Below are 26,662 nucleotides of genomic sequence, written 5' to 3'. Positions count from 1 at the left end.
AAACAAGATTAAAATACAACATTAAACTATCGAAACATTAAAATATTAAAATGCAGCCTCATCACAGGAGGAGGAAGGAAAAAGAAAAAGAAAAAAGAAAGAAGGGGAGGGAATCAAATTGGCTCCAAGCCAAAGGCCAGGCGGAACAACTCTGTCTTACAGGCCCTGCGGAAAGAAATTAGATCCTGCAGGGCCCTGGTCTCATGAGGCAGAGTGTTCCACCAGTGTTGAAAAGGCCCTGGCTCTGGTTGAAGCTAATCTAACTTCCTTAGGGCCCGGGACCACTAGGGTGTTGCTATTTATGGACCTTGAGGCTCTCCATGGGGCATACCAGGAGAGGCGGTCCCATAGGTACGAGGGTCCTAGGCCATGAAGGGCTTTAAATGTCAAAATCAGCACCTTAAATCTGACCCTGTACTCCACCGGAAGCCAGTGCAGTTGGAAAAGCACTGGGTGAATATGCTCCCATGGCAGAGACCCCGTGAGGAGCCTCGCTGCTGCATTCACTTGCGAAGATGTCCTCTCCTGACCAAAAGTTGGAGTCTATGGGGCATGGAGAACATCTGGTGGTGACTTAGGATGTAATCCTAACCCCACATAACTAGGAGTGTGGATTCAGTAGTACTTACTTCTGAAAGGACTTAGATATGGTTACACTGTCAGTCTTGCAGATGGCAAGCCAGGCTTCAGGACCTTGGACAGCTCACCTCACACAGCTTTCTATGAGGGCAGTCCTGAGCAGGCATCCCCAAACCCGGCCCACCAGATGTTTTGGGACTACAACTCCCATCGTCCCTAGCTAACAGGACCAGTGGTCAGGGATGATGGGAGTTGTATTCCTAAAACATCTGGAGGGCTGAGTTTGGGAATGACTGTATTAGAGCATGTTGCTCAAGTGAAAATCCTATATGAGAATGGGGACAAGCACACTAAGCTCTCTCTCTCCACCCCATGTCATATCCTCTTCAGCTTTCATGAGTTGGGGGCAAAGTCTGCATTGGGAAGCTTCATCTGCTTATGGAGGCTCTCAGCACAATTTATAGCCCCGTTTTTCCAGCAGAGATGATACCATGAAAGATAGGGATTGTGACTTGGGGGCTCATCCACACTCACCTTGCTCCCGCATAGGATTTGCACACAAGGGCCAAACTAGGTCTGAAGTCAGGAACACACCAGAAGTATAATACCCTCCTTTAGCCAGGTTATCTCTTCCAGGCTTCTTCCCCTTCCTGAAGCACTCTGTTGTCTCTCAATCAACTTCAGTCTTGTGCACTGACAAGCAGGCACTGGGGAGCATCGGGCCCCTGTTGTGAAATAATAATAATAATATTCTTATTATATACCCCGCCCACTCTGGGTGGCTCCCACAGAATACTAAAAACAGGATAAAACTTCAAACATTAAAAACTTCCTTAAACAAGGCTGCTTTCAGATTTCTTCTGAAAGTCAGTTGGTTGTTTATTTCCCTGACATCTGATGGGAGGGCGTTCCACAGGGCGGGCGCCACCACCGAGAAGGCCTTCTGCCTGGTTCCCTGCAACCTCACTTCTCGCAGTGAGGGAACTGCTAGAAGGCCCTTGGAGCTGGACCTCAGTTTCCAGACTGAACAATGGGGGTGGAGACGCTCCTTCAGGTATACTGGGCCGAGGCCATTTAGGGCTATAAAGGTCAGCCCCAACACTTTGAATTGTGCTTGGAAACGTACTGGGAGCCAATGCAGGTCTTTAAGGACCGGTGTAATATGGTCTCGGCGGCCACTCCCAGTCACCAGGCTAGCTGCCGCATTCTGGATTAATTGTAGTTTCTGGGTCACCTTCAAAGGTAGCCTCAGTTTGTCTGGTAAACTAGATTCAGGGGTTGCTGTTGCCAGGCAACTCTGATTCAAGGTTCTCCTGACTGGCAGGCTCCTGCCTGGGGTCAGCGTCTGGGTTCCTACCTGGGGTTCAGCACCTGTGGGACTTGTACCCTTCGTGTTCCTGATGCAGGGGTTCTTTCCACACACACTATCAGAATACTGACTGCTGATCAGAGTTGGGGTCATGATGGCAGCATGTCTCTCCTGAGTACAGAAACAAGCATTAAGCTTCTGAGGAAAATTTACAATATGCGGTGTCCTGAGGGCAAACATTTGACAAACGGCAAAGGTTTTATTTCTGCCAGAGGTCAGAAAGAAAGAAAGAAAGAAAGAAAGAAAGAAAGAAAGAAAGAAAGAAAGAAAGAAAGAAAGTTGCTGCCACACTCGGCTCCACCCAAGGAGAGCAAGCACAGAGCCAAGCGTGGCAAAGCTTCAATGGCTGCAGCTCCTTCTCCTCTATCACTTGCTTTGGAGGGGAAGGAGGTAGGAAGCAGCCACATGCCAGTGGCAGCCGCTATTGGAGGAACCCCAGCCATTGGAACCGCTGCACTCAGCTCTGTCCCCGGCTCCTCTGATCTCCTGACATCAGGCACATGGCATCACATGCCACGGGTCCCCCATTCTTCTTTGGAAGGTGGCTTCTCTGTATGAGTATGACCAATCCTGGGTATCACCCAGACAGTTGGTTTCTACTTAGTAAATGCAGAACTGAATTATGTTGGCAGATTCTATCAATTTATATGAGGAATCTTAATTTTTACACATTGAAAATGTCCTTGGGTTGAAAGCCGCTGTTCAATTTTTTTTTTAATGTATTGTTGTGTTCAGTGCTTCAATGCTTAGGCCGTAAGCCAACAAGTCCATTTACATATCCACAAAAGGATTATGCAGTAGACCTTGTTTCCATCCCATTGTGGAGCAGTTTTGAAGAACTGTGTGTGGGCTGCTGTCATGGTAGAAATAAAGAAGATGAAGAAACTACTTTCATAGGAATCTAACCCACATATTATCTTGGATAATCTGTAAGCTGTTGCCTTTCCTTTGATTTTTACTGGGAGAGTCCTATCAGTGTCAGCATCCATAATAGGTTTACCGAATATACTGTAATGTGGATGTAAAATTATTTTGTGTAATGTAATTCTTCCTTTACAATAGCAAGGCAGTAATAGTATTATTTTAAAAACAAAATATCAGGTGAAAAGGCTCACCAATTTAACTAAAGCAACAACTTGAGAGCATGAAGTTCATTCTCAAACTGAACCCAATACCTCCAAATGAATAATCTTCAAGATTAGCAATATCTGTCTATTAATGAAACCGTTTCTGCTGTCATTCTCCTGACACTCACACATTGTGCTACTGAAAGGATTTCTTAAAAGGAAAATCATTATAATTACACTCTTAACTTTTGTTTGTTCCTTTTCAGAACAATAGGGATGTGTTAACTGCAGTGATAAGACTTTTGCAACAGATTTTATAAAGGGTCCTGTGCTCGTTTCATCTGGTTTTTGCAAAGTTTTGAGAAGAATAAGCTTTTGAGTGCTGTATTTCTGGGCTCCCATCCAATCTGCTTGTATAAACTTCTGAATAATCAGTTCAGAAGCTGCGTATTGCCCCTCCTACCTCTAAGGTTTCAGACACCAGTGAGATTTTTTTTGAAGACGCTGAAGTTATTTTCAATGAGAACGGTGGTGTTCTAAAAGAAATTTAAATGATAAATAGGTGTTTTCCTTCTTCCAACTGCATAGCCGGATTTGTGGTATGAAACCACAACAAGTCATGAGAAAACTGAAACCAGTGAGGGCTCAGCACTGTATCCCACCACCAACTCCCCTGGGTCTGAAGCTTTCTGATCTGTGGCTTCACTAGGGAGTTGCTCATCTGAAGCCTCCCACCACTCCTTGTCATCCCTGACACCCTCATTACAGCCCCCACCCACAAATCAACAGATCTCTGGACTGTGTGGGATAGGGCGTAGGGGTTGTAGTAGGAGGCAGAATTGCTTTGTGCAAGTGGAAGTGCTTTTCTATTAGCGCAAAGCATCCTTGGATCCAAGCCACAGAACTGGATGTTTTCTGCCAGAAAGTGCTACTGAATGCAGAAAGGGATCTTGCATCCTTACTAGATGGAATCACAAGGTGTTGCTGGGGGTACTACATACTTAACAGAGAGCAGACCTTGGACCACCTCATTAAAAGGAGTGAGTTTGAGTGAACCATGCATGGAAAGATTCTTAGACACATGACCTGATCTGTATACATCTGCATTCCAATCCAAACATGATCCAATTTTTAGAGTGAACCAAAAAAATGTCCCCATCCTTAGTTTCACTGCTTAGTGCAATTCCTTTTCAGAAAATGCTCAAAGGACTGCAGACTTTTGATCAATCTATTTGACTAGTTTTGCTTTAGTGGAAATAGGAGCAATACTAGGCCAGGCACATATATACATGCCCCACGCTCAATAGTAGCCTGCTTTAAATGACTTTTATTTATTGTTTCTTTGCTATCACAAAAGCTCTCAACGTGCAGCTGTGATGTAATCTGATCACCAGTCTAGCTAATCTTAAAAATGTAGTAATTAAATAATAGGTATTTATTTGAGGATTTGTCAGGATCGGCTTTACGGTAATTTTTAGCAGTTTTGAATGGCTCTCATAAACATAATGCTTATCTGAATGAAGTTGTGAATTATTTGGGTCTGTAAAGAACCATGCATTGAGGAGAAATATATATATATAGTGTGAGGGAGGTTAATTTTGACCTTCTATAAATAAGCTATGTTTGTGCAACCTTCTGACCAGACAGGAGGTCAGAGAAAATTCAGTGGGTATGGAGTCTGCTCTCATGACACACTATTTGTGTGCATGTCCAGCCATGTACAGGACTCAACTTCTGCCTAACCCAGGGCTAGCCCTACCTTTAGGTAAAGTGAAGCAACTGCCTCGGGTAGCATATGCTGAGATATGGCAGCCCTCAGTTCTGTTGGAGAAATGTTGGCATACGTTGTCCATCACGAGCAATTACCCTGCTGACCTCCCTTAGGGACAGGGCTGTAACTTACTATTTGTTGTGAAATAGGTTTCAGCATCCAGTCCTACTATATGTGAATGGGTGTGCTTGGGTGTGCCGTTTTATCCTTTGTCTCAGGCAACCTGGCTTCTAGCATCTCTGAGGGTGAAGGGGGGGAGGAGAGGGGGCTTTGTCCATCCCTTACCCTGCTGCTGACCTTGCAACAGCCATTTCCTGGAAGGGGGTCTTTTGAGAAACTATTAGCTGCCATGCATGTTACTTTGCAAGCTCCGTTGCAAGAGGGCTCTGTGGCAGATGCAGTGGGAGGCTATGCCAGCCACCTCAAATTTGCCATCAGAGCAATTTTGTAGCTGCAAATGAACAAAAGAGAAGGGGCGCAGAGGTCCCTGATTTCCATCATTTCCTGCACTGTCTTTAGGTAGGGCTGGGATAAGCTCCCTTTCTGAAACCCCAAAGAGCTGATGCAAGTTAATGTGGACAAGATTGAGTTAGATGGACCAATGATGTCCATGTTGCCACCACTGTTGGCTGCAAAACGTGCCCCATAAGTATCTTTTGAAATCATAGCCTTCAAAACCAAAAGGGCAGGAAGGACAATTGATTTAATTGTATACAGCACCATTCATTAATATGGCACTTTATTCAGTGGCCTGTGCAACACAGACAGATTCCAGCCTCAAGGATCATACACTTGATTGGGGGCGAGAGGGCAGGATATGTGGTGTGAACTGCATGAGCACAATTAGTGTATGCAATAACGTGCTTACTGACTATAGCGCCTTCTCTGCATTTGAAGGAAAATCTCCATTGGAACCAATGGCATTTCCCCATGGGTTCTCTTTGCATAACCCAAATAAAGTGCATGCTAAGGGCATTTACGCCATTAAAGTAACATCTAATTTGACCATCGAGAGCTACAAGTGGAAGGCAGCATCTGTCTTGACCGAGGGCTCATCCACACTGAATCAGAACAAATATCAAGCAGGTTTTCTGCAGATTGGCTTTTGCTCTGATTCAGCAGTTAAACAGTGAGTTTTCCCAGGGAAAGTGATGGGGCAAACGGAAGACCACTCTGACTCATGCCTAGAAAAGCACAGGGCAAGCTGAAATGTGGACAAAGCCAAACACCCACAGTGATTCTGTGGAGGAGTGTGCTCTGTGCAATAGGGTCTAGGGCAGCTTCAGTGGGAGGGGAGACATGCCGGAAAACAGACGGAAGCATCCAGGGAAGCTCCACTCACACTGAGTGCCTCCACCAGATTTTGGCCTGGGTACCCCATACCATGGGACGTGGGTGGCGCTGTGGGTTAAACCACAGAGCCTAGGACTTGCCGATCAGAAGGTCGGCGGTACGAATCCCTGCGACAGGGTGAGCTCGGTCCCTGCTCCTGCCAACCTAGCAGTTCGAAAGCACGTCAAAGTGCAAGTAGATAAATAGGTACCGCTCCGGCGGGAAGGTAAACGGCGTTTCCGTGTGCTGCTCTGGTTCGCCAGAAGCAGCTTAGTCATGCTGGCCACATGACCTGGAAGCTGTATGCCGGCTCCTTCGGCCAATAAAGCGAGATGAGCGCCACAATCCCAGAGTCGGTTATGACTGGACCTAATGGTCAGGGGTCCCTTTACCCTTTACCTTTACCCCAACCATACCATCACTGTCTGGTTTGTATCAATGAGTTTCACTCATGCCATTTTAGATCCTTCTTCACATCTACTCTTGCTCATAGTACCATGCCACTAATATGAGCCTCTGTTCATTTTGTTAAATGTGTGGTTTATTATCAACAAAAATGCCAACGTTTTCTTATCCATTCATCCAGCTACATGGGGCACAACTCATTCATGCTAAAATCCCAGTGCAGAGAAATCCCGTGGCCATAGCCACTTGGAGAAATTAGTACATAAGCAGGGAGGACCATGTGACTTCTCGGCAGTAATAAGCATGTGTGCAGCAGGTCAAAAATGCGCTGTTGCATCTTTGCAAATTCCTTTTGGGAAGTTGCAGGGCCCTGCCAGTTCATTCATTACTTCCTCCGTGTGGCAACGGCAGTGGACTAACTATTGGAGTGGGGCTGGGGATCGTATGACACAAGAAAAAACATGTTTTCATCACAATCCAACACGAAGTTAAGTGTGCTTTAGCCCGTTCATTTATTTCAACTTAAGCATATTTAAACGTCGAGCTGGGTGGTGCGCATTATGCACACATGCAAGGTAAGCATGTCAGGGAGCAGGCTGCAGCCCAGGGTTAGCCAGTGTGCTGCTCTCCAGAGGTTTGGGGCTGCAACTCCCATCAAAAGGAATCTGTGTGTGCAATGGTCAGGGAAAATGGGAGTTGCTGTTCAGCAGCAACTGGAGGACTCACCGCATTGGCTATGCCAGTTCTAGCCTAACGTTTCACCAGGCATGCTAGTTTTGAATGTGGGGAAACTGTTCTTTGTTGTTTTATTTACAGGAAGGAATATCCCTCTATTTTTTGCATCTGGAAGAGACTGTCATATTTTTTCTAACATGATTATTGTGCTTTTTTGTGGAGCATGACTGCCATATATGACTGCTTTCAGACAAAATATCTAAATATTCTGTCATGAAGTGAAGACTGCACCATCTAAAACATACTCATCTAAGTTGGCCATTGATTGACCCGTGTAATTGTCTGGTTTGTTGCAATGTATGTCCATCATACCATTTGACCTGTCGGCTATCATACGTCTTTCAATCAAGAGCACATGGTAGTTTATGTGCATTCAATCCTTACCTAGAGTGGGTTGTTTTGTTATCATAATTAGGTTCTTCAAGGAAGGCAGCTGACATTCTCCTTGGTGAATATTTAGAGTAGAGTCCTACATTTTGTTACAATTCACTTGCTTCTTTCTTTTTTTTGCAAAGATTCACAGCGAAATTAATAAGCCAAATAGTTCGAATTCATCATGTAAGGTTGCAGGTGATTATTTCAGGGTTCTGCTTGGTCACTTACTATAACTGCAAAAGAGTAAGACTCATGTAAGCTACATAATGAGAGCTTCTCTGTCTCGGCATTTGGACAGAGCATCCCATGTTGTGTGTGGTTTGCAGAAATCAAATTATTTATATATTCCATGAAGGTGATTCTCAACCTTTCAGCATAAGGCAGGCATAGACAAACTGGCCCTCCCTATGTTTTGGGACTACAACTCCCATGATCCCTAGCTAACAGGACCAGTGGTCAGGGATGATGGGAATTGTAGTCCCGAAACATCTGGAGGACCCAGTTTGCCTATGCGTGGCGTAAGGGCTATATTTTTATTTTTCCACACTATACTTCTCACCTTTGCAGGATCAAACAAAGCAAAAAGTTTCATCTGGTCACATTTGCAACTGTTTGATAGAGGATCCCTAATGTGAAACTCTGAATGTCTTTAGCGGCTCCAAACTATCTCAAACCCCCCCCACACACACACTTGGGCAAATATATCCGTTAAACAGCTTCACTTTTTCTTTCTTGCATTCAGAAATGCAAAAAAAATAGAACATTGAAGTTACTTTAGGATGCAGTTGCAGAATGATGTATATTTTGTCATTATATTATTATTTTCCCATTATTGGGACAGTAAAGTAGTTCAGATACATTAGACTGTAGGAACACTTGCATAGGATAATGCTAAACCGTAACTGTGGAATGCTTGGACTTGTGAGCCTCTTCCTGGCTTTTTCTCCTCTGACACAAGTCAGAGGAGGACATGAGAAGTTTTCATATTTGGATTTAAGCTAACCAGATTTCCATGTTACATTCGAAGTTTGGGAACTTTGGTTAGTTTCAACTCCAGTTAGTAAACAAGGCAGGATTATAAGCAACAGTTGATATTGGCTACTTTGAACTAACCATACTTCAGACTTCACGTTTGGGAACTCTGGTTAGTTTAAAAGCAAAAGTATCTGATTTCCTCCTCTGGTGGAGCCTGGGGCTTGCCATAGCTCAGGTATGAAACACTAAATTATGGTTTTAGCATTCTATCCAAACCAGGCCACGATATGGAATGTCAATAGTATTTATGGGTTTGCTTTTCTGCTTCTTTTGCAGTGTTGAAATATAGGTTGACAAAATGTTTACATTTAGCGTGTTGAAAATTGTTAGTCACTATCCAAAGCGCTAAGCATTAAGTATTATTATTACTTTCACAGATTTTGTTGTATTCTATGGAATCCAATTTTTCATATAAAAATGGAGTTTGGGGGCCTCCTCTTTGAAAAGGTAACATTTCTTCTGTAGTTAAATGTACCGTAGCCTTAAGTGCAGTTAGCTTTGCAGACAAATGTATTTTAAATTTGCAAGCAGTAGGCATTATCTTGCATTCTTCCGTGTGCCTTTCTTCCTGTAGTTTGCAGTGCAAATTCATAAACTTCACACCAGGTGTCCTGCTGGGTTGGTTGATAGTTTAGGTGCTTCGACAGTTGCATGTGCATAAAATATGTCAAGGATTAGGAATATTCATTGACGTTCTCAATCGGCAGGGCCATGGAGAACCAACAAAAAATGTGAATTCCAATTTCTTGTTTGGTAACTCATTCACATTTGAATGCCTACACTGCAATCTTTGTGGGCTGATTCTTATGTTAACTTAAACAGCATAGCTGACCCTCTGCTCCCTAAATCACTGTAGTAACATAGGCATTAGGGCAGGCATCGGCCCTCCAGATGTTTTGGGATTACAACTCCCATCATATCTAGCTAACAAGACCAGTGGTCAGGGATGATGGGAGTTGTAGTCCCAAAAACATATGAAGGGCCGAGTTTGCCTATGCCTGCATTAGGGTAACCACATGGGTGGGACATTTGGCACGGCTACATTCCACACTATTGCCACTAAGCCAAGGGGAAGAGCAGCGGTGTGCAAGAAATATCATTATATCACACACCCTTCCCATTGCATACATTACTGGAGGGGAACAGGAAATAGACATGTAAAATAGATAATCATACAGCTTGGGTAACATAGGAATCTGCACACAGTATGCTTTCTTCTCAAGTGTCTTGATTTCTGTCTGTTTGTGAGGACTCTGTTTAATTGCTTTGGGATTCCTTTGATACTGGTGGCTCCTAACCGAATATTAAAAACACTATATAGCATTAAACATTAAAAGCTTCCCTAAACAGGGCTGCCTTCAGATGTCTTCTAAAAGTAAGATAGTTGCCTATTGCCTTGACATCTGAAGGGAAGGCGTTCCACAGGGCGGGTGCCACTACCGAGAAGGCCCTCTGCTTAGTTCTCTGTAACCTCACTTCTCGCAGTGAGGGAAATGCCAGAAGGCCCTTGGCGCTGGACCTCAGTGTCCAGGCTGAACAATGGGGGTGGAGACTCTCCCTCAGGTGTTGTTGTTAGAAAAAGGCTCTGTGTATATAGAAAAGGAGAACTTCACAAGGGTTAGGGCTCAGGGTCCTAAACGCTACATGGATGGGACATGAAGATCATGTAATTCATTTCAGATCCACACACAGAAAAGGAACAGCAGCACTGAAGTCTCAGGCCAAGCCTCCTTGGAACATCCAGAGATCCCGTCTGGTTGGTTCCTAGGGTGAGGCCTTGTCTATGGTGTGACCAACACACAATTCAGTTCAGTATTCTGGTGAGCATGTGAGAAGGAAGATACCCTCAGAGCCCTCATGGTGGGTGGAAAAAGAGGCCATGATAAGCAGGGAACCAGAGTTATGTGATGGGTGGTGAAGGATGGGAACTGAATACAAGATAAAAAAGATAAAAAGTTATTTTAGTAACTACACATATATCTTGCCTTTCCCCACAAGGAACTTAAGGCAGCAGCATACATGGTTCTCCCCTTTTCTCTATTTTATCCTCCTAACAAGCCTGCAAGACAGATTAGGTTGAGAGATATCTCTGGCCCAAAGTCACCCAGTGAACTCATGGCCAAGCAGGGGTGTAAACTAGGGATGTGGGAGGGATTTGGTGGACCCTCTCTCCCCTCCCCACGTGCTTCCTAATTATATTCTGGGTTCCCCTTCTCTCAATCTTCCAAAACAGATTTAAGGGGGATGCAGGTAGAGGAAGTTCTATTGTGCAGCCTAAAGTGTTTGTGTTACTGGAACCATTTAGTTGTATGGTATGCCATTATATCTCAAGTGCCAAAGGCCAGGGCAAATAGGGGTCTCTTCATTTTGCCTGAAACAGGCATCCCCAACCTTTGGCCCTCCAGATGTTTTGGACTACAACTCCCATTATCCCTGACCACTGGTCCTGTTAGCTAGGAATCATGGGAGTTGTAGGCCAAAACATCTGGAGGGCTGCAGGTTGGGGGTGCCCGGCCTAAAACATATCTACAAAACACATTTTGCAGATAAAAGCACTGAAAAGTGTATCTTGCATCAAAAAGTGCATATTTTAATTGTATGCTGACTTCTCATACATTCTCTCAAAAAAATCTGCAAAAATGTGATGGTACTGAACACCAGAAATACTGAAATGGGGCAGGATTAGGCTGCTCAGCCCATATCTCATCTGAACCCAGGTCTCCCTGGTCCTAGTCAAACACTCTCACTGCTATTACAAATTTCTCAAGGTCCACAGTGGCTTCAGTAACCAAACAATGATCTATGAAAGTCATGAATTACATTGCAGATCCAAAAAGAGCTGAAAATAGTAAGAACTATACTAAAAAGGAAGAGCTTTGATGTTTCCACCTTGTAGGTTACACTGGCATCCAATAAGTTTTGTAATCAAGATTAGAATTGTTCTGAAAATATGTCATGTAAGAATGGTTTATTCATACCTAGATGCTACAATTGGCTTATGAAATTGGTTTTTCATTCAGTAGGGAAGAGGCTGATTTTACCATTCAGTGTGCTTGTTTTGAATGTCTTCAACATTTTCACTTGCTTTCACAATATTTCAGTTAGCTGCAAGATAGGTTCTATGACTTTGTTGCTAAGAATAAAAAACACAGTTTTGAAGTCCTCCATAGTATTGAAATTATTTCTGTGCTGTTAGTTGAATTATATCACCATTTTCAAATCATGCTTTCAGTGTGTTTAAAGCTCATCTTAACATCCCTTCCTATCGACACTGCATAAGAAATGTTCTCCAGAGGAAGACAAGAGTAACTGAAAAAAACAATGAAAGACATATGTTAATTGAATTTTTGTGAGTTGTTGGGGTGAAGATATAAAGGAAGAGGGACACAGGATATGTAACACTTTGGGGAAGGTATAACACGTGGGAAGAGGTGGTATTCTGACCATTCATTTGAGAAAGAAGAGGACATAAGCAGTCAATTGTTGTACTCCAATTCCCATCAACTCCAGCCAGCACAAACATTGGTCAGGGATGATGATGGGAGCTGTAATCCAACAACATCTTTAAGGCTGCAAATTCCCCACCCCTGAAGGAGATGAACTCTTTACTAGGCTGGTAAATTACCTTTGAAATCTCACACAGAACAGTAACAAGAGTCAGCCAAATTTTAATGGATTGCAAATAACCCCTGTATGTATTGTAGTTTTCTCTTTCCTGGGGAAAGGAAGGAGCAAAAATACTTATCCAGATCCTAAAAGAAACCATTGAGTGTTAAGGTATTGACATTTGATGAGATATCTCAAGGTGATGGGAGAAGGCAGCAGCTGCCCTTCTGAAAACATTTCCTGCTACTCCAAACATGGCACCAGAAGCATAGAATTTCAACAATGTAATGAGCAAATAGAGTAGTGTCATAAATTTAAAATTTAAACCTGCAGATGAATTTGATCTCTTTCTTTTTTTAAGAACCTCAGTCCCCTAACCTAGCAAGCAGGAACCAATGAAGCTAACATGGAAAATAGGCAAGTTTCCAGACACCAGGCTGAAGGCCCTAAGATGCTCCAAGCATAGACCTTGAATGGGAGAAAAGTGCAAGGATCCTTTTCCCAATCTCTACACCTGCAATCGAACTTTCCCCTCCGCCATGTTGTCCCCAGATCTGCTCCAGAGGGTTTGGGGTAACCCCTAGAACAGATATAGAGTGTGTATATGGACAGCAGAGAGGGAGAAGGTTGTACAGGCAAAAATCCTTGCACTGATAGAATAAGTGACTTAGAGGTATATTGGACTCCACCCTTGTTTCATTATGTGTGTGTACATACATCTAGTTATTTGACAGGGCTCAGTGAAGCTGGCTTAAGTAATCGGTTTCTGGCGTGCATGAAAATGTTGTCACAGAAATGGCCACTGTAAACATTTGATTTGTGCTGAAGCTACATGCCTTTACATGAAGACACTTGTAAAAGGTTTGTGATGGAGGCAGAGCCACAGTTTGAACTGTTGCTTTATCCAATATCTTCACATGAATTTTCAGCTGTGCCTCAGAAGTGAATTCTGAACGCAGCTGTGCCTGTGAAACATTAGTTCCCTTTTTCCGTCATGGCAAGGAGGTGACTAATGTGGAGAGATCACAGATTCAGAGGACAATTTTGAACCTGAGGCATTTGTGCAGCTCAAAACAGCTGGGTGATGGAGGACAGTTAATGCCCTTTCTTTGCTGTAAAGGGTTGATTGGGCTAATGAGGACCTCTGCCTCAGGGGCTTAATAAGCCTAGTTTATAATGTGGTGTTAAAAAAGACTAGACAAATTCATAGAGGATATGCCTTCCAATAGCTACTTAGCCATGGTAGCAAAGTGTAAGTCAGAGTTAGAGAACCTGAGGTCCTCTAAATGTTGGGCTACAACTCCTGTCATTTCTGACCATTGACTATTCTGGATGGGACTCTTGGGAAGGCCACAAGTCTTTGCTGTAACTCCAATAGAACAAGCAGCTCTCTGAATACCAGCTGGTGGGGACAAACTTCATTTCCTTCTGGGGGCACCTCGCAGGCATTTTCTGCAGCAGAGCTCTTCTTCTGTTCTTAACCTTTAAGCAGTCATGGCTGGGGACAGGAGCAAATTTGGTTTGGATAGAAAGGTGCCATGCTTTTTAGCGGCTCCAAGCAGCTTGGAAGCTGTTCAGGGTTTAAAAGGAAAAAAAAGAGCAACCATCAAAATACTTCATTCAAGTTTTGCAGTACTGTGTATTCTGGAGTGTAAAGGTAAAGGGACCCCTGACCATTAGGTCCAGTCATGACCGACTCTGGGGTTGCGGCGCTCATCTCGCTTTATTGGCCGAGGGAGCCGGCGTACAGCTTCCGGGTCACGTGGCCAGCATGACTAAGCCACTTCTGGCGAACCAGACCAGCGCATGGAAACACTGTTTACCTTCCCGCCGGAGCGGTACCTATTTATCTACTTGCACTTGACGTGCTTTCGAACTGCTGGATTGGCAGGAGCAGGGACCGAACAACAGGAACTCACCCCGTCACGGGGATTCAAACTGCCGACCTTCTGTTCGGCAAGTCCTAGGCTCTGTGGCTTAACCCACAGTGCCACCTGCGTCCCTATTCTGGAGTGTACTGCATTCCAACCCACACATTTCATTGGGAGCGGCGGAAGGGATGGGTTTGCTCCAGAATGTGTATCAGCCTGAAATCCTTCCCCATCCCGATTAGATGCTGCAGAGAATATCTTTGTGTCTTCTCAGGTGGTGAGTGTAGATTGTAATAGGTCTTTGCCAAACTTGTGATGCTAAGTAAAGGCAGACAGGGCTTCTCTAATAGTATTCACCAGCAGGTCACAGAAACAGGAGAAGGGTGTGTGTGTGTGTGTGTGTTTGTGTGTGTGTGTGTGGTGTATTCATTCTGTAATGCTTTCTGTCTCCAAGTATAGCCATTTTAAAATGCACAAAACAAAGTATAATGATTTCTTTTCTTTATAATTGGAGTTAACCATTCTTAATTCAAGTACTTATTACCTGGCTAATTCCAGAGTGTTTCTTTCATGTGCAGTTTTCATTGATGAAAATTATGTCACTAAGGCTTAGCAATTATTTATTTTATGCAGCCGTATATTCATGGGTGTTTTAGGGCTCTAAGAAAAGGAAATAAGTTTTAGAGGGTAAAGTGTTTGAATGGGGAAGCCCTAATGTTCTGAATTAACCTAGTCCAGTTAAAGTAATTCAGTGTCATGCAGATATTCACAAATGTTAGTAGGCAACTCACTCTCATCTAGGTTAGTCATTGTGAATAGGCCAGTGGACATTTATTTCTATATATCTTATCAGTATAATATATGAGATGGAGAAGGTTCATATTCCCAGTAGAGAGGGATGAACTTCTTTGTGTGCCCGGACACAGACATACTCTCACACACCTGCCTGCCTGCCTTGATTTAGCATGGCTTGGGTCTCTCTTGACCTTTGGAGAAGAGCTCAACTCCACTCCTTGCAACAAAGTCTTCTGAGCACAATTTAGATTACCAATTTTGGGAGCTGTCGTTTCTTATTCCCCCTGCTCAATATACAGGAGGAACACTTCCCAGCCTTCATGTTAGTAATGCATTGGGAGTTTCAGCCTCGCCTACCATTTTCCGTTTTCCCCCCATATATACTCTACTCTGACTAAACCCACAACTTGACATCTTTAGGAAGTTTTGGGAAGGGTCCAAGGGTGTCTCCAACAGCCAAGTTATAGTGATTCAGATTACTCTTAGGTCAAAGAGAGTGCCCTAGCAACACATGAGATAGAAACAGGCCGGGTTGGCTGGGGTTGGGAAGAAGAAGGCAATTACAGTAAGTACAGCCTTACAGCTCACTTCCCTCCTACAATCCCTTTGTTTGCCTTCCGCCTTGGAGAACAGAGATACATCCACCGTGATCACAGCAAGTGAAGTCACTTGACAACCACGGTGGCCACTCAAGTCTCTTTCTTCCTGCTGTAAACAGAGACATCTGAAGCAGCAACCGAATGGATCAGCAGCAAGTGGTGACCAGAAAAGGTCAGAGCAGTGGGATGAGTGGACAGAAAAAAGGATAATATTATTCATTCATTCCTATATACCATTTAAAGCCGAAAACGGGCTTCTAAGTTGGTTGCTGCACACACAAACACACACACCAGTTACACAAACATTAAAATACATTTATATTTCCTTGAGCACGCCAGCACAGACACAGATGCCATTGCTACTGCTCCTCGGCTGACAAGTCCTTTCTCATCTCTAATCCCGCTATCCCTGTCCCATTTAGGTACCTTTGTGCATTGGGGACTTGGCAGGGGATGCAACTTGAAGGGCAAAGAAGGGGAATAGGCTCTCCTTTTAATCCAGCTGCTCTGCTGCTTAATAAATGTGGGAGAGAAGCAAAGGGCATTGAGAGATTTATTTTTCAGGGTTGGTACTGGTTTGTTTGGTTTTTTTAATTATTTCAGGGAAATCTAGATGTACTTTTTTCTTTTAAAAACCTATTGGGATGTCAGTTCCTTTATTTTGTGTAGCACGCAAGGCTGCACTTTTGTTTTGCTCAGGAAAAAGAGGGTCCAATTACACTTTCAATGAATCCTCTAGAGTCTGAATGGCACCCTAGATTAGAGACGATTGCCATTCACACGATAGCCAAGAAACTGACATCATCATCCATTAGATCAGATCCTGTGAGTCCCATCAAATGATACTTCAGTGTCAATCCATTGAAGCTATAGTGTGGCAAGACTGTATTCTCTGGCTTCTGTTTCTTTCAGAATCCACTACTTATTTGTATTGCACATTTGCAATAGTTTTCAGTAACTATGTTTTCTCAAGGAAATATGTCAAAAGGCTGTGAAGAAGCCAACATAAAGTATAATCACTGAAATGTATGGCTGCTCTTGTGAAGATTGCTCTCCCAGCTCAGATGCTAATTTCCTTTTGAAAAGTTTAATAAACTGAAAATTTGAGAATTTTAGAATATTTCAATCATTCTGTTTTGTTTGCAGAATTTCACAGCTGCAAGATCTTGTATAACATTGAGCAAAAGAATTAATCAAACTCTGAACACAATAGAAACACACTTAATTAGAAGTCATTTTTTTGGTGTTTATTGGGCATTAGATTTCCCTGAAAACTAATGAGGAAAGTTATTAAATGTAGAAGAACCGAATGCTTCTGTAGCATATGTCAACTTTTGCTGGTGAGAAGGCAGGAATTTTATATTTTGCACTTTAACTTTTGGGTCATGTTGATTTCTATGAAAGAGAGTTAAGCACATGTTGAACTCAATCATACCTGTACAGCTCAATTCTCATAATTTACTCATGCATTCTTTAGTAGGATTTAGTTACTGAGAATGACTTAAATTTGCAGTGCAAACTCTGTCACGTTAGCTAGACTGAGCCCTAAAAATTATATCTGTGACACAATCAAGTAGCCTGCTAAACATTTGGATAACCTTATTGGTCAAAATGCTGGCATCCATCTGTTTCAACAGACAATCTCTGGGGGTGGAGTCAAACTGCTGGAGAATGTCAGCGTCTGCTGCGACTGCAGAGACCAGAAACTCGTAACTGCTACCACCCATACTGTTTTTGGTGCTATAGCATCACCAAAGTGATCTCTCTGGGGCACAAGCAGTGTGCAGTGTCTATGGAAGTCCTGGGCTGCCCAGAAGACAAGATCCCCCTCGCTGATGTGAACCAAATGAAAGTAAAGTAATACATTTGGCACCAGCTTGGTGACAAGAGTTGCTGGAATGAGGCGTACATGATATCTTAGGGATATATCTGTATTTGTGTCGAGTTTACTTCTTAGCCTTTTCTTCTCCTGAAGATGTCCCCACCAAGGCAGTGGGTATGGATTTTTCCTCAGAGTTTACTCCAAAGCCTTTCTCACAAATAAGTATAGCTGCAAGCCAGCAGAGGTTTAGGGTCAGAGTTTTCCTTCTCCTAGATAGGCTACCTTCTCAGGTTGACGAGGCCCATCTGCCCCTCATTTCCCGCTAATGCACATGCAGAAACTGCCTTCTTGACACTTGGACCCACTGTTAGTCTCGTCCGCTCCGTCTGCCAGAGTCTGTCTTTGCATGCAAGTCCCTAACTCACTGGGGGTTTGAGACCCATCTGCTGCCCTCTCCTGGTTTAGCTAGCCAGGTGGGAACTGAGTGCAGGGTGGGGACCAAAGGTGGACCAACTAACCCAGAAGGAGTGTGATGTGTCCCTCACCAAAGGTACTACTCCGCCCCCAATAATTAGGTCAGTACGGTGTAACCACTACACCACACTGAGAGCCAGTGTGGTGTAGTGGTTAAGAGTGGTAGACTCGTAATCTGGTGAACCGGGTTCGCGTCTCCGCTCCCCCACATGCAGCTGCTGGGTGACTTTGGGCTAGTCATACTTCTCTGAAGTCTCTCAGCCCCACTCACCTCACAGAGTGTTTGTTGTGGGGGAGGAAGGGAAAGGAGAATGTTAGGCACTTTGAGGCTCCTTTGGGTAGTGATAAAGCAGGATATCAATCCAAACTATTCTTCCTCTCTTCTACAAGCCAGTGGTAAGAAATATCCAGCCATGAATCTGCCAGACCTCCCCATTTGGCCCACAACAACATTTTGGCCAAGCAATGCTCACCTGTCCTGTAGTTGATGTCGTATATCATATAGACTCTGTAAATTGTTTGCTAAGTGACTGTAATTTTAGTAATTAAGTAATAATTGCAGCACCATTTTTTCTTTGTAGTACACCTTTAAGACTGCTGTTGCATTTCTCCTATCTGACTGATACGTGTTCTTTGTGTTCTGTCAACAGACCAGCCATACTCATGGTCTCCTCAGCACTTCGATGAGGAATCATATTCTCCTGTTTCAAGGAACATGAAAGGATTATCTGGCAGTCACAACCAGCCACAGCTATGTTCTGCTCATACTTGTGGTTTAGCATCCCCTGAAGATTGTGAACACCCCCACGACCATCTTCACCATGGCCAGGAGTCAAGGCAATCATATCTTCTCAGCCCCACGGAGAGCTGCCCGATGGACCACCATCGCTGCTCGCCGCGAAGCTCCATCCATTCAGAATGCATGATGATGCCCATGGTTATGGGCGATCATATGTCCAGTAGCACTTTCCCCAGAATGCACTACACCTCACATTACGATACTAGGGACGATTGCACCATGTCTCATGCTAACACTAAGATTAACCGGATCCCTGCAAATCTGCTGGATCAGTTTGAGAAGCAGCTTCCTCTCCACAGGGATGGTTTTCATACCCTACAGTACCAGAGGACCTCAACGGCCGCCGAACAACGCAGTGAAAGCCCAGGGAGAATACGTCACCTTGTTCATTCAGTCCAAAAACTTTTCACGAAATCTCATTCGTTGGAAGGATCTTCCAAGAGCAATGTCAACGGGACAAAGGGAGATGGCCGAGGAGATGACCACCACCACGGACATCATTCTAAACATAGCAAAAGAAGTAAAAGCAAAGAGCGGAAACCTGAGGGCAAGCATAAAACTGGGATGAGCAGTTGGTGGAGCTCCGACGACAATTTGGATAGTGATAGCACTTACCGAACACCTAGTGTTGTAAACAGGCATCACCCGGACCATATTTCTCATTGCTACCCTGAAGCTCTTCAGGGACATTTTGGGGACCTCTCATTAAAGACTTCTAAAAGTAACAACGATGTGAAGTGCTCGGCCTGTGAAGGGCTTGCGATGGCCCCTGATGGCAAATACATGAAAAGGAGTTCTTGGTCTACGCTTACAGTAAGCCAGGCTAAAGAAGCTTATCGCAAGTCATCTCTTAACCTAGATAAGCCTCTAGTTCATCAGGAAATCAAACCTTCCCTGAGGCCATGCCATTACCTTCAGGTAGGTGCTTAATGTCATATATATATATATATATATATATATATATATATATATATATATATATATGAACTCACTGTTATAAGACCATTGGAGGGTTGTTGTTTTTCATGTGCCTGCCTTACATGAGTTATTTGTTGTCAAGTTCTCTAGTTTTGCACCTTGGAATAAAACATAAGAACAAGATGCTCAGAATACAGTGGTGCCTCGCAAGACGAAATTAATCCGTTCCGCGAGTCTCTTCGTCTTGCGGTTTTTTCATCTTGCGAAGCACAGCTATTAGCGGCTTAGCGGCTATTAGCGGCTTAGCGGCTATTAACGGCTTAGCGGCTATTAGCGGCTTTAAGAAAAAGGAAACAAACTCGCAAGAACTCGCAAGACGTTTCATCTTGCGAAGCAAGCCCATAGGGAAATTCGTCTTGCGGAACGACTCAAAAAACGGAAAACTCTTTCGTCTTGCGCGTTTTTCGTCTTGCGAGGCATTCATCTTGCGAGGTACCACTGTAATCAAAAAGGAAAGAGTAATCAAACTGGTAATGTAATAGATCATCATTTAAACATAATCCTATTATCAAAAAACAAACAAGATGAATTTTAACAGGGAGAAATGTAAAGTATTGCACTTGGGCAAAAAAAATGAGAGGCACAAATACAAGATGGGTGACACCTGGCTTGAGAGCAGTACATGTGAAAAGGATCTAGGAGTCTTGGTTGACCACAAACTTGACATGAGCCAACAGTGTGACGCGGCAGCTAAAAAAGCCAATGCAATTCTGGGCTGCATCAATAGGAGTATAGCATCTAGATCAAGGGAAGTAATAGTGCCACTGTATTCTGCTCTGGTCAGACCACACCTGGAGTACTGTGTTCAGTTCTGGGCACCACAATTCAAGAAGGACACTGACAAACTGGAACGTGTCCAGAGGAGGGCAACCAAAATGGTCAAAGGCCTGGAAACGATGCCTTATGAGGAACGGCTAAGGGAGCTGGGCATGTTTAGCCTGGAGAAGAGGAGGTTAAGGGGTGATATGATAGCCATGTTCTAATATATAAAAGGATGTCACATAGAGGAGGGAGAAAGGTTGTTTTCTGCTGCTCCAGAGAAGCGGACATGGAGCAATGGATCTAAACTACAAGAAAGAAGATTCCACCTAAACATTAGGAAGAATTTCCTGACAGTAAGAGCTGTTCGACAGTGGAATTTGCTGCCAAGGAGTGTGGTGGAGTCTCCTCTTTTGGAGGTCTTTAAGCAGAGGCTTGACAACCATATGTCAGGAGTGCTCTGATGGTGTTTCCTGCTTGGCAGGGGGTTGGACTCGATGGCCCTTGTGGTCTCTTCCAACTCTATGATTCTATGATTCTATATTGCTGCTTTAGTAATTTCACAAAAAATGCTTCTTCTTTTCTATTTCTTTTCTATTTCTATTTTCTATTCTATTTCTTTACGTTCATGGTATCTTCAGCTGATATCTTGTTGTATTTATTCATTTTTACAACCCACAAACATAGACTAGTGATGAGGAGCAGCACAAATCCACTTCCTGCCCTTTCACAAGCTACTAATCACCAAGCTCCTCATTGACTTCCCTGAGTGGAGTCTGTGGGGTCTTGGATCTTCCATTGCTGCTGTCTTTCAACAGTGTGCTTGTTGCATGCATCTAAATTCTGCCGTGCTCAATAAGGAATAAGTACAAACAATACCTACTACGTTCAGCTCACCGGGTACAGAATCACAATACCATCTCTTAAAGGCAGCTGAAAGTGGGTAGGTGGCTTGGGGAGCTTAGAGCAGAGAAAGGGTGCTTAACCTTTTCCCCGCATGCCTCTCCTTTGCTACAAACGGCCCCTGCAGGATTTTCTGAATGCCCCTGTCCTCCTGCCTTGATTCTTCAACTAATTTCGCCTTTCCTGAAGCTGCTTTTAAAGATGCCATTCAGGCTTTGTTACACACGCTTGAGTGCAATGCGTAGTCAAGCCCTTAGTTACATCTATTTTCTTCTGATATCAGATGTTTCTTAGGAAAAGGAAATTATAGGAGCAGTTCTATGCATACTTAATTGCAAGTCCCATGGACATGTCTGCCCCCACTTCCCAATATAGTCCTGAGGGATAAACTGACATGTCTCAGGTGATTCATAATCAAGAGGATCTCCTATCTGAAGAAGTGTGCGTGTACATGAAATCTTATACCCAGAACAAACTTAGTTGGTCTCTAAGGTACTACTGGACAATTTTTTAATTTATTTATTTTGACTGCGTCAGACCAACACAACTACCTACCTAGATCTAGATCAGAGATCGGCAACATAAGGCCCATGGGCCACAAGTGGCCCATGGGGGTCATTTAACTGCCCTATGGACCCCCTGTCCACTCGATCGGCTCCCGTGCACCGCACTAAACCGACACAGAGCCGATTGAGCAGGGACCACCTTCCGTGATGCTGGCCAGCTTCCCATTGGCTGCAGGAAGCTCCTTCAGCCAATGGGAAGCTGCGGACGCCTCCTCTGCGCCAGAAGGAGCGCCAAAAATAGCGTTTGCACATGCACACACACACACACACTGGCCCACTGCAGCGTCTGCAGGACCATGAACTGGTCCAAGTCACAAAAACTTTGCCAACCCCTGATCTAGATAGATTTCCTGTTGTTGTTTTTCAGTAATTAGCAACTCCATTATTTCAAGAAAGTAGCATAGTGTGGGTTGCCAGTACCCGGAGCCACATAGAGCAGGGCGAGAGTGAGGGAAATGGACAGGGTATGCGTGCACATTCAACTGCCCAACAGCATCCGTGTCACCCAGGAAATGGCAGCTGCAGAGATAAGAAAAGAAGTGCTGTTCTGTTATTGGGAGAGGTCCCTGGTTTGCATGGAGAAGCCGTTTTCAACAGAGTCCAGAGATGGAAACACACAGCTATTTTGAGGCAGCACTGGGTGTTGAAATTTGCGCCCCTAACAATTTTGTTCCTGGGGCAACTGTCCCATCCTACGCCACTGCTTGAAGATCAGAAAGAGACACTGGAGAATGGAGCTTTAGCCTTCCCACCACCTTAAGGGTAAAGGTAAAGGGACCCCTGACCATTAGGTCCAGTCGTGGTTGACTCTGGGGTTGCGGCGCTCATCTCACTTTATTGGGCAAGGGAGCTGGCATACAGCTTCCGGGTCATGTGGCCAGCATGATGAACCCACCAGCTTACACATACTATTATTCTATCTCATTTGCTGCCTAAATCTGTTATGGGCTTTGTGGGACAAAACGTATGAGTGCCTGTATATTTTTCACTGAGTAGGTAATAGAAGCTTTGAGGAGGGCATTCAGATTAGGGAAATAATGAGGTTTGAACACCTTTTCTCTGTACTAATTTATTTCAACACAGTTATGTTGTGCTGCTAATTAGTATTATTTTTTTTAAGCACTTATTATACAATACAGTCACAGCAAAGGAAAGGAAAGAATATAGCACCAAGCCCATATGGTATCCTGGCCATGGATCTCCCATAGTATATTGAGTACGGCCCTGCATAAACATGCATATGATTTGGCTGTCAGATCTTATGTTAGAGATGTTAGAGAGTTATGTTGCTCAGTTGTTGTTATCATCCATCATTGTGTTCACACTGCTTAGATTAACCTATTACTGTTTGAGTCATTTGGTCTGCAATGATATTTGCCAATAATCTTTGTCTAATTTATTCAGAAAATGTATAAGGCTTGAATAAATAATCAGATGCAGAGAACTTCTAAGGCTGCTGGATAAACGATGGGAGCTCAGGGTTCCAAAATAATAGGAACAGCAACATTTGCCAGGCTGCTACCAAGAAATACCTGTAAATGTATCCTGGCTAGCTAAGAATAATTCACAGAATTTTGAATGTATATTTTAAATAATAATATTAATAATTTTATTATTTTTACTCCACCCATCTGGCTGGGTTTCCCCAGCCACTCTGGGAGTCTTATAGCACATAAAAAATTGTAAAACATTAGACATTTAAAAAATCCCGATACAGGGTTGCCTTCAGGTGTCTTCTAAAAGTCAGATAGTTGTTTATTTCCTTGACATCTGATAGGAGGGTGTTCCGCAGGGTGGGCGCCACTACCGAGAAGGCCCTCTGCTTGGTTCCTGGTTTAAATGTTAGTTTTGAAAACAACAGTGCACCATCCTCTTAATAGTAAATTTGAACCCAAAAGAAACCTACACTTCAAATTGTGATATTTGAATGCTAATTACTGGGACAAACAATGTGTTCAAAGGCACTGTGCACAACAGAAGATTATAAAGTAGTTGCTGGAATGCTAAATCATTCATACGGTATATATTCAGCATTATTCTGATGTCATAATTCAGAATGAAAAAATTGTCAATTTAGAAAATAAAAAAATGGAAGGTGGTGTAAATGGGCTGAATCTAGCAGAACTATAGGTGTCCACAGAAATAGTTCGGGGAGTAGGGGCAAGCTCTTTGATGTGCAGCTGCAGATTGCTGGCTTGAGTATTTGCAGTCTTTTCTACAACTAACATCCATTTACCATTGCATGTTGCTGAAGAGAAACAACAAGGAACAACGTTGGGTTGTGCCTTCTGGTGATTTATTGTATTGCATGAGATTATACATTTCAGAACGAATTTCCAACAAATTGCTCTGTTTGTCCATTTAACAGTAACAGTGTGGGGCCCTTGAAAGATGTACAGCTTCAATTTGTCCACTGAACAGCATTACTGTGAGAATCTAAACCAAATTAAAAATCCTTAAGGCTGAATTTCACACCCTTGACACTGAATCTGCCTTGGTTGTGGTGAATGCCTGACGTAAGGCCTGAAACCAATGCTTGTCTGTCCATACAGTAAAGGAAATTATAATGCAAAAATGGATTGGAATCTTTGAGGGTCTGGGGTGAAATGCTCCATAACTTTCATTTGTAAGTTTCCCTTTGGGAAATCTATTCAACTTTTCCTCTATGGACACTCAACACTTGACCAAAAGCCAGACAATCAGTCTTCACTCATTGTTGAACATATACATGTCTTCCACCCTGCCCAAAGTGCTAAAGGATCATTTTCCTGTGCATGGTGTAACTGAGAAGGAACGTGCCATAAGGATAGCCATAATAGGAAACAGTTTGGCATGGGCCAGTCATGTTGCCTATGGCACACAATAATAGATGTATTTCTTTGGTAAGCAGGTTGGTAATGAGTCCTCAGCAAGGATATAAGCAAATACAGGCAGCCATGTAGATGGACTGCTTATAGAACTATTCTGTGGATTGGTTGGGATGAGAGACAGCATTTTTTCTGTTGCATGGATTGTCTGGGTGCTTTAAGTTCTACATCCAGTGACATATCTCTATAATTATGCTAAAGGTCTCCTCATTAGCTTCCCTTGGATGTTTCATTATTTCCAGAAACACTTGTATATGTGCTCTCCTTCCCATTATATCCAACTTCACAGATTGCACAGCTTGGGTGACAGATTCCAGGATCAAATAATATTTGCTTATAATCACAAGACAATTGATGAAAGTTGATGTTTGTGATGTGCACAACATGAAAGTTGTCTTGTCTTCATGTCGCTTAATCTAGTGCTAATTGCTTGAATTGCAACACAGTGCTTATGTAATTTTCTGTCAACACACAGATACTCTCGTATTTTTGAGTGCACTATGTTTTACATAGCCTTGGTATGTTGGATATTAGATGCCATCACTGGATGTTCTCACGGGAAAATTTAAGATGGCTTTAATTGGGCCAACTGTAGTACAAACATCAGCTACACAGCTAGGATAATCTGTTGTGTGATTAATTCTGTGAGATGAGGAGTGGACAAAGGTTGCCTGAGTGTACAGTAAATTGCCCTGATTTGTGCTTGAACACCATATTCCTTTCCTACCATGGTTGAGCAACCATTGTATTCTTGTCCAATTAACATTGAGATCCAGTCCAAAGTCAGAGCTAGTATTGAGACTGAAAGGAACTCAATAAATGCCTCATGTACAGATGTATTTCCATCACTTTCTTCCACAAATCGTACACCTAAAGACAGTTGTTCCACACCAGAAAGACCTGCTGTTTCATCTTCTAAAACTGAGTACCTCATGCAAGCATTAGCCTTCATAACAGTATCTTCCATCAAAAGTTGGCCACATCTTGCAGATGTGTAATTAGCATTGCTTGCCCCAGTATCCAAAAGTTCATGCTTTAAAAAAAAAAAAACTTCCCCTGCCTTATCATGAAAACTGTAAAAGGTCCACCATGTTACCTGTGGAACTGGCCTTACCATGAAGAGCAAGGTCCTGTAACACACAATACACAATGGTTGATATTTTAGAGTGCTTATTTTCTTTTATATCGCTTGCATATGGCATATTAAGTTGTTGTTCAATTGACATCTTTTTCCTGTTCATGACAGAAAGGAAGTTAGAAGCATCTTCATGTGAACCACTATGCCATCCACTTTGTGAGTGCTCTCTTGTAACTTTACTGAAGTCTTTGTACTTGGTACAAACTTTGGTGATCAGTGTGCCCCGTACTTCTCATAAATTGCAATGATGGCATATAAAACAGCAGCGTATTCTAGCCAGTGATAATATCTAGAAACCCTTGGACCCGTATTAACATGCCTGAATTGATTACTTTCTGTAGGAATTCAGCATCGTGTAAACAACTAAAACTTTAGCAGATGTGATGGAGGATTTGTTTTTTTACATGTAGTTCCCTATATCCAGCTTTTCTGTTGCAGTGTTCTCATGCCCTGACCTTGCCTGTACCTAGATATTTTCTGCTTCTTTTGTGGCAGACACAATGGATGCTATTTACATGATTACACTAGTACCTTGGTTCTCAAACACCTTGGTACTCAAACAACTTGGGACCCAAACACTGCAAGCCTGGAAGTAAGTGTTCCATTTTGCGAACTTTTTTGGGAAGCCGAACATGCTCCGTTTTGAGTGTTCCGCTTCCGCTTTGAGTGTTACACTGAGGTCTGTCTGTTTTTGCTATTTATTTTGCTTTTTTGTGGTTTTTTTGTTTTTGTGACTGTGTGGAACCCGGTTCAGCTACTGATTGATTGGTTGTGTGACTGCAGTGCATTGTTTACTGTTTTCATTTTATGGATCAGT

General features: G+C 43.2%; 1 protein-coding gene and 1 long non-coding RNA gene across 15 annotated transcripts in view; one reads left to right on the top strand and one right to left on the bottom strand.

Annotated features, from left to right (window-relative positions):
• LOC310703501 overlaps positions 1–26,662 on the bottom strand; it is a 419,307-nt gene that overhangs the window by 110,963 nt on the left and 281,682 nt on the right. The gene's annotated exons all lie outside the window — the stretch shown is intronic.
• Positions 1–26,662, top strand: part of DLGAP2 (DLG associated protein 2) — a 399,875-nt gene that overhangs the window by 291,878 nt on the left and 81,335 nt on the right. For 8 of the 14 annotated variants that reach the window (XM_083495509.1, XM_083495510.1, XM_083495502.1 and 5 more), the window contains one exon: positions 18,486–19,552. In XM_083495509.1, coding sequence (XP_083351635.1) covers positions 18,486–19,552 — 1,067 coding nt within the window. Of the gene's footprint in view, positions 1–9,045; positions 9,116–12,635; positions 12,759–18,485; positions 19,553–26,662 lie in introns of all 14 variants that reach the window. The other 6 variants (XM_083495503.1, XM_083495512.1, XM_083495511.1 and 3 more) reach the window with 2 other exon arrangements.

Source organism: Podarcis liolepis (genome assembly GCF_965112155.1).
Source record: "Podarcis liolepis genome assembly, chromosome: 3".
NCBI classification, from domain to species: Eukaryota; Metazoa; Chordata; class Lepidosauria; order Squamata; family Lacertidae; genus Podarcis; species Podarcis liolepis.
The sequence above is the reverse complement of the archived record's forward strand: the minus strand, read 5'-3'. Positions and strand labels throughout refer to the sequence as shown.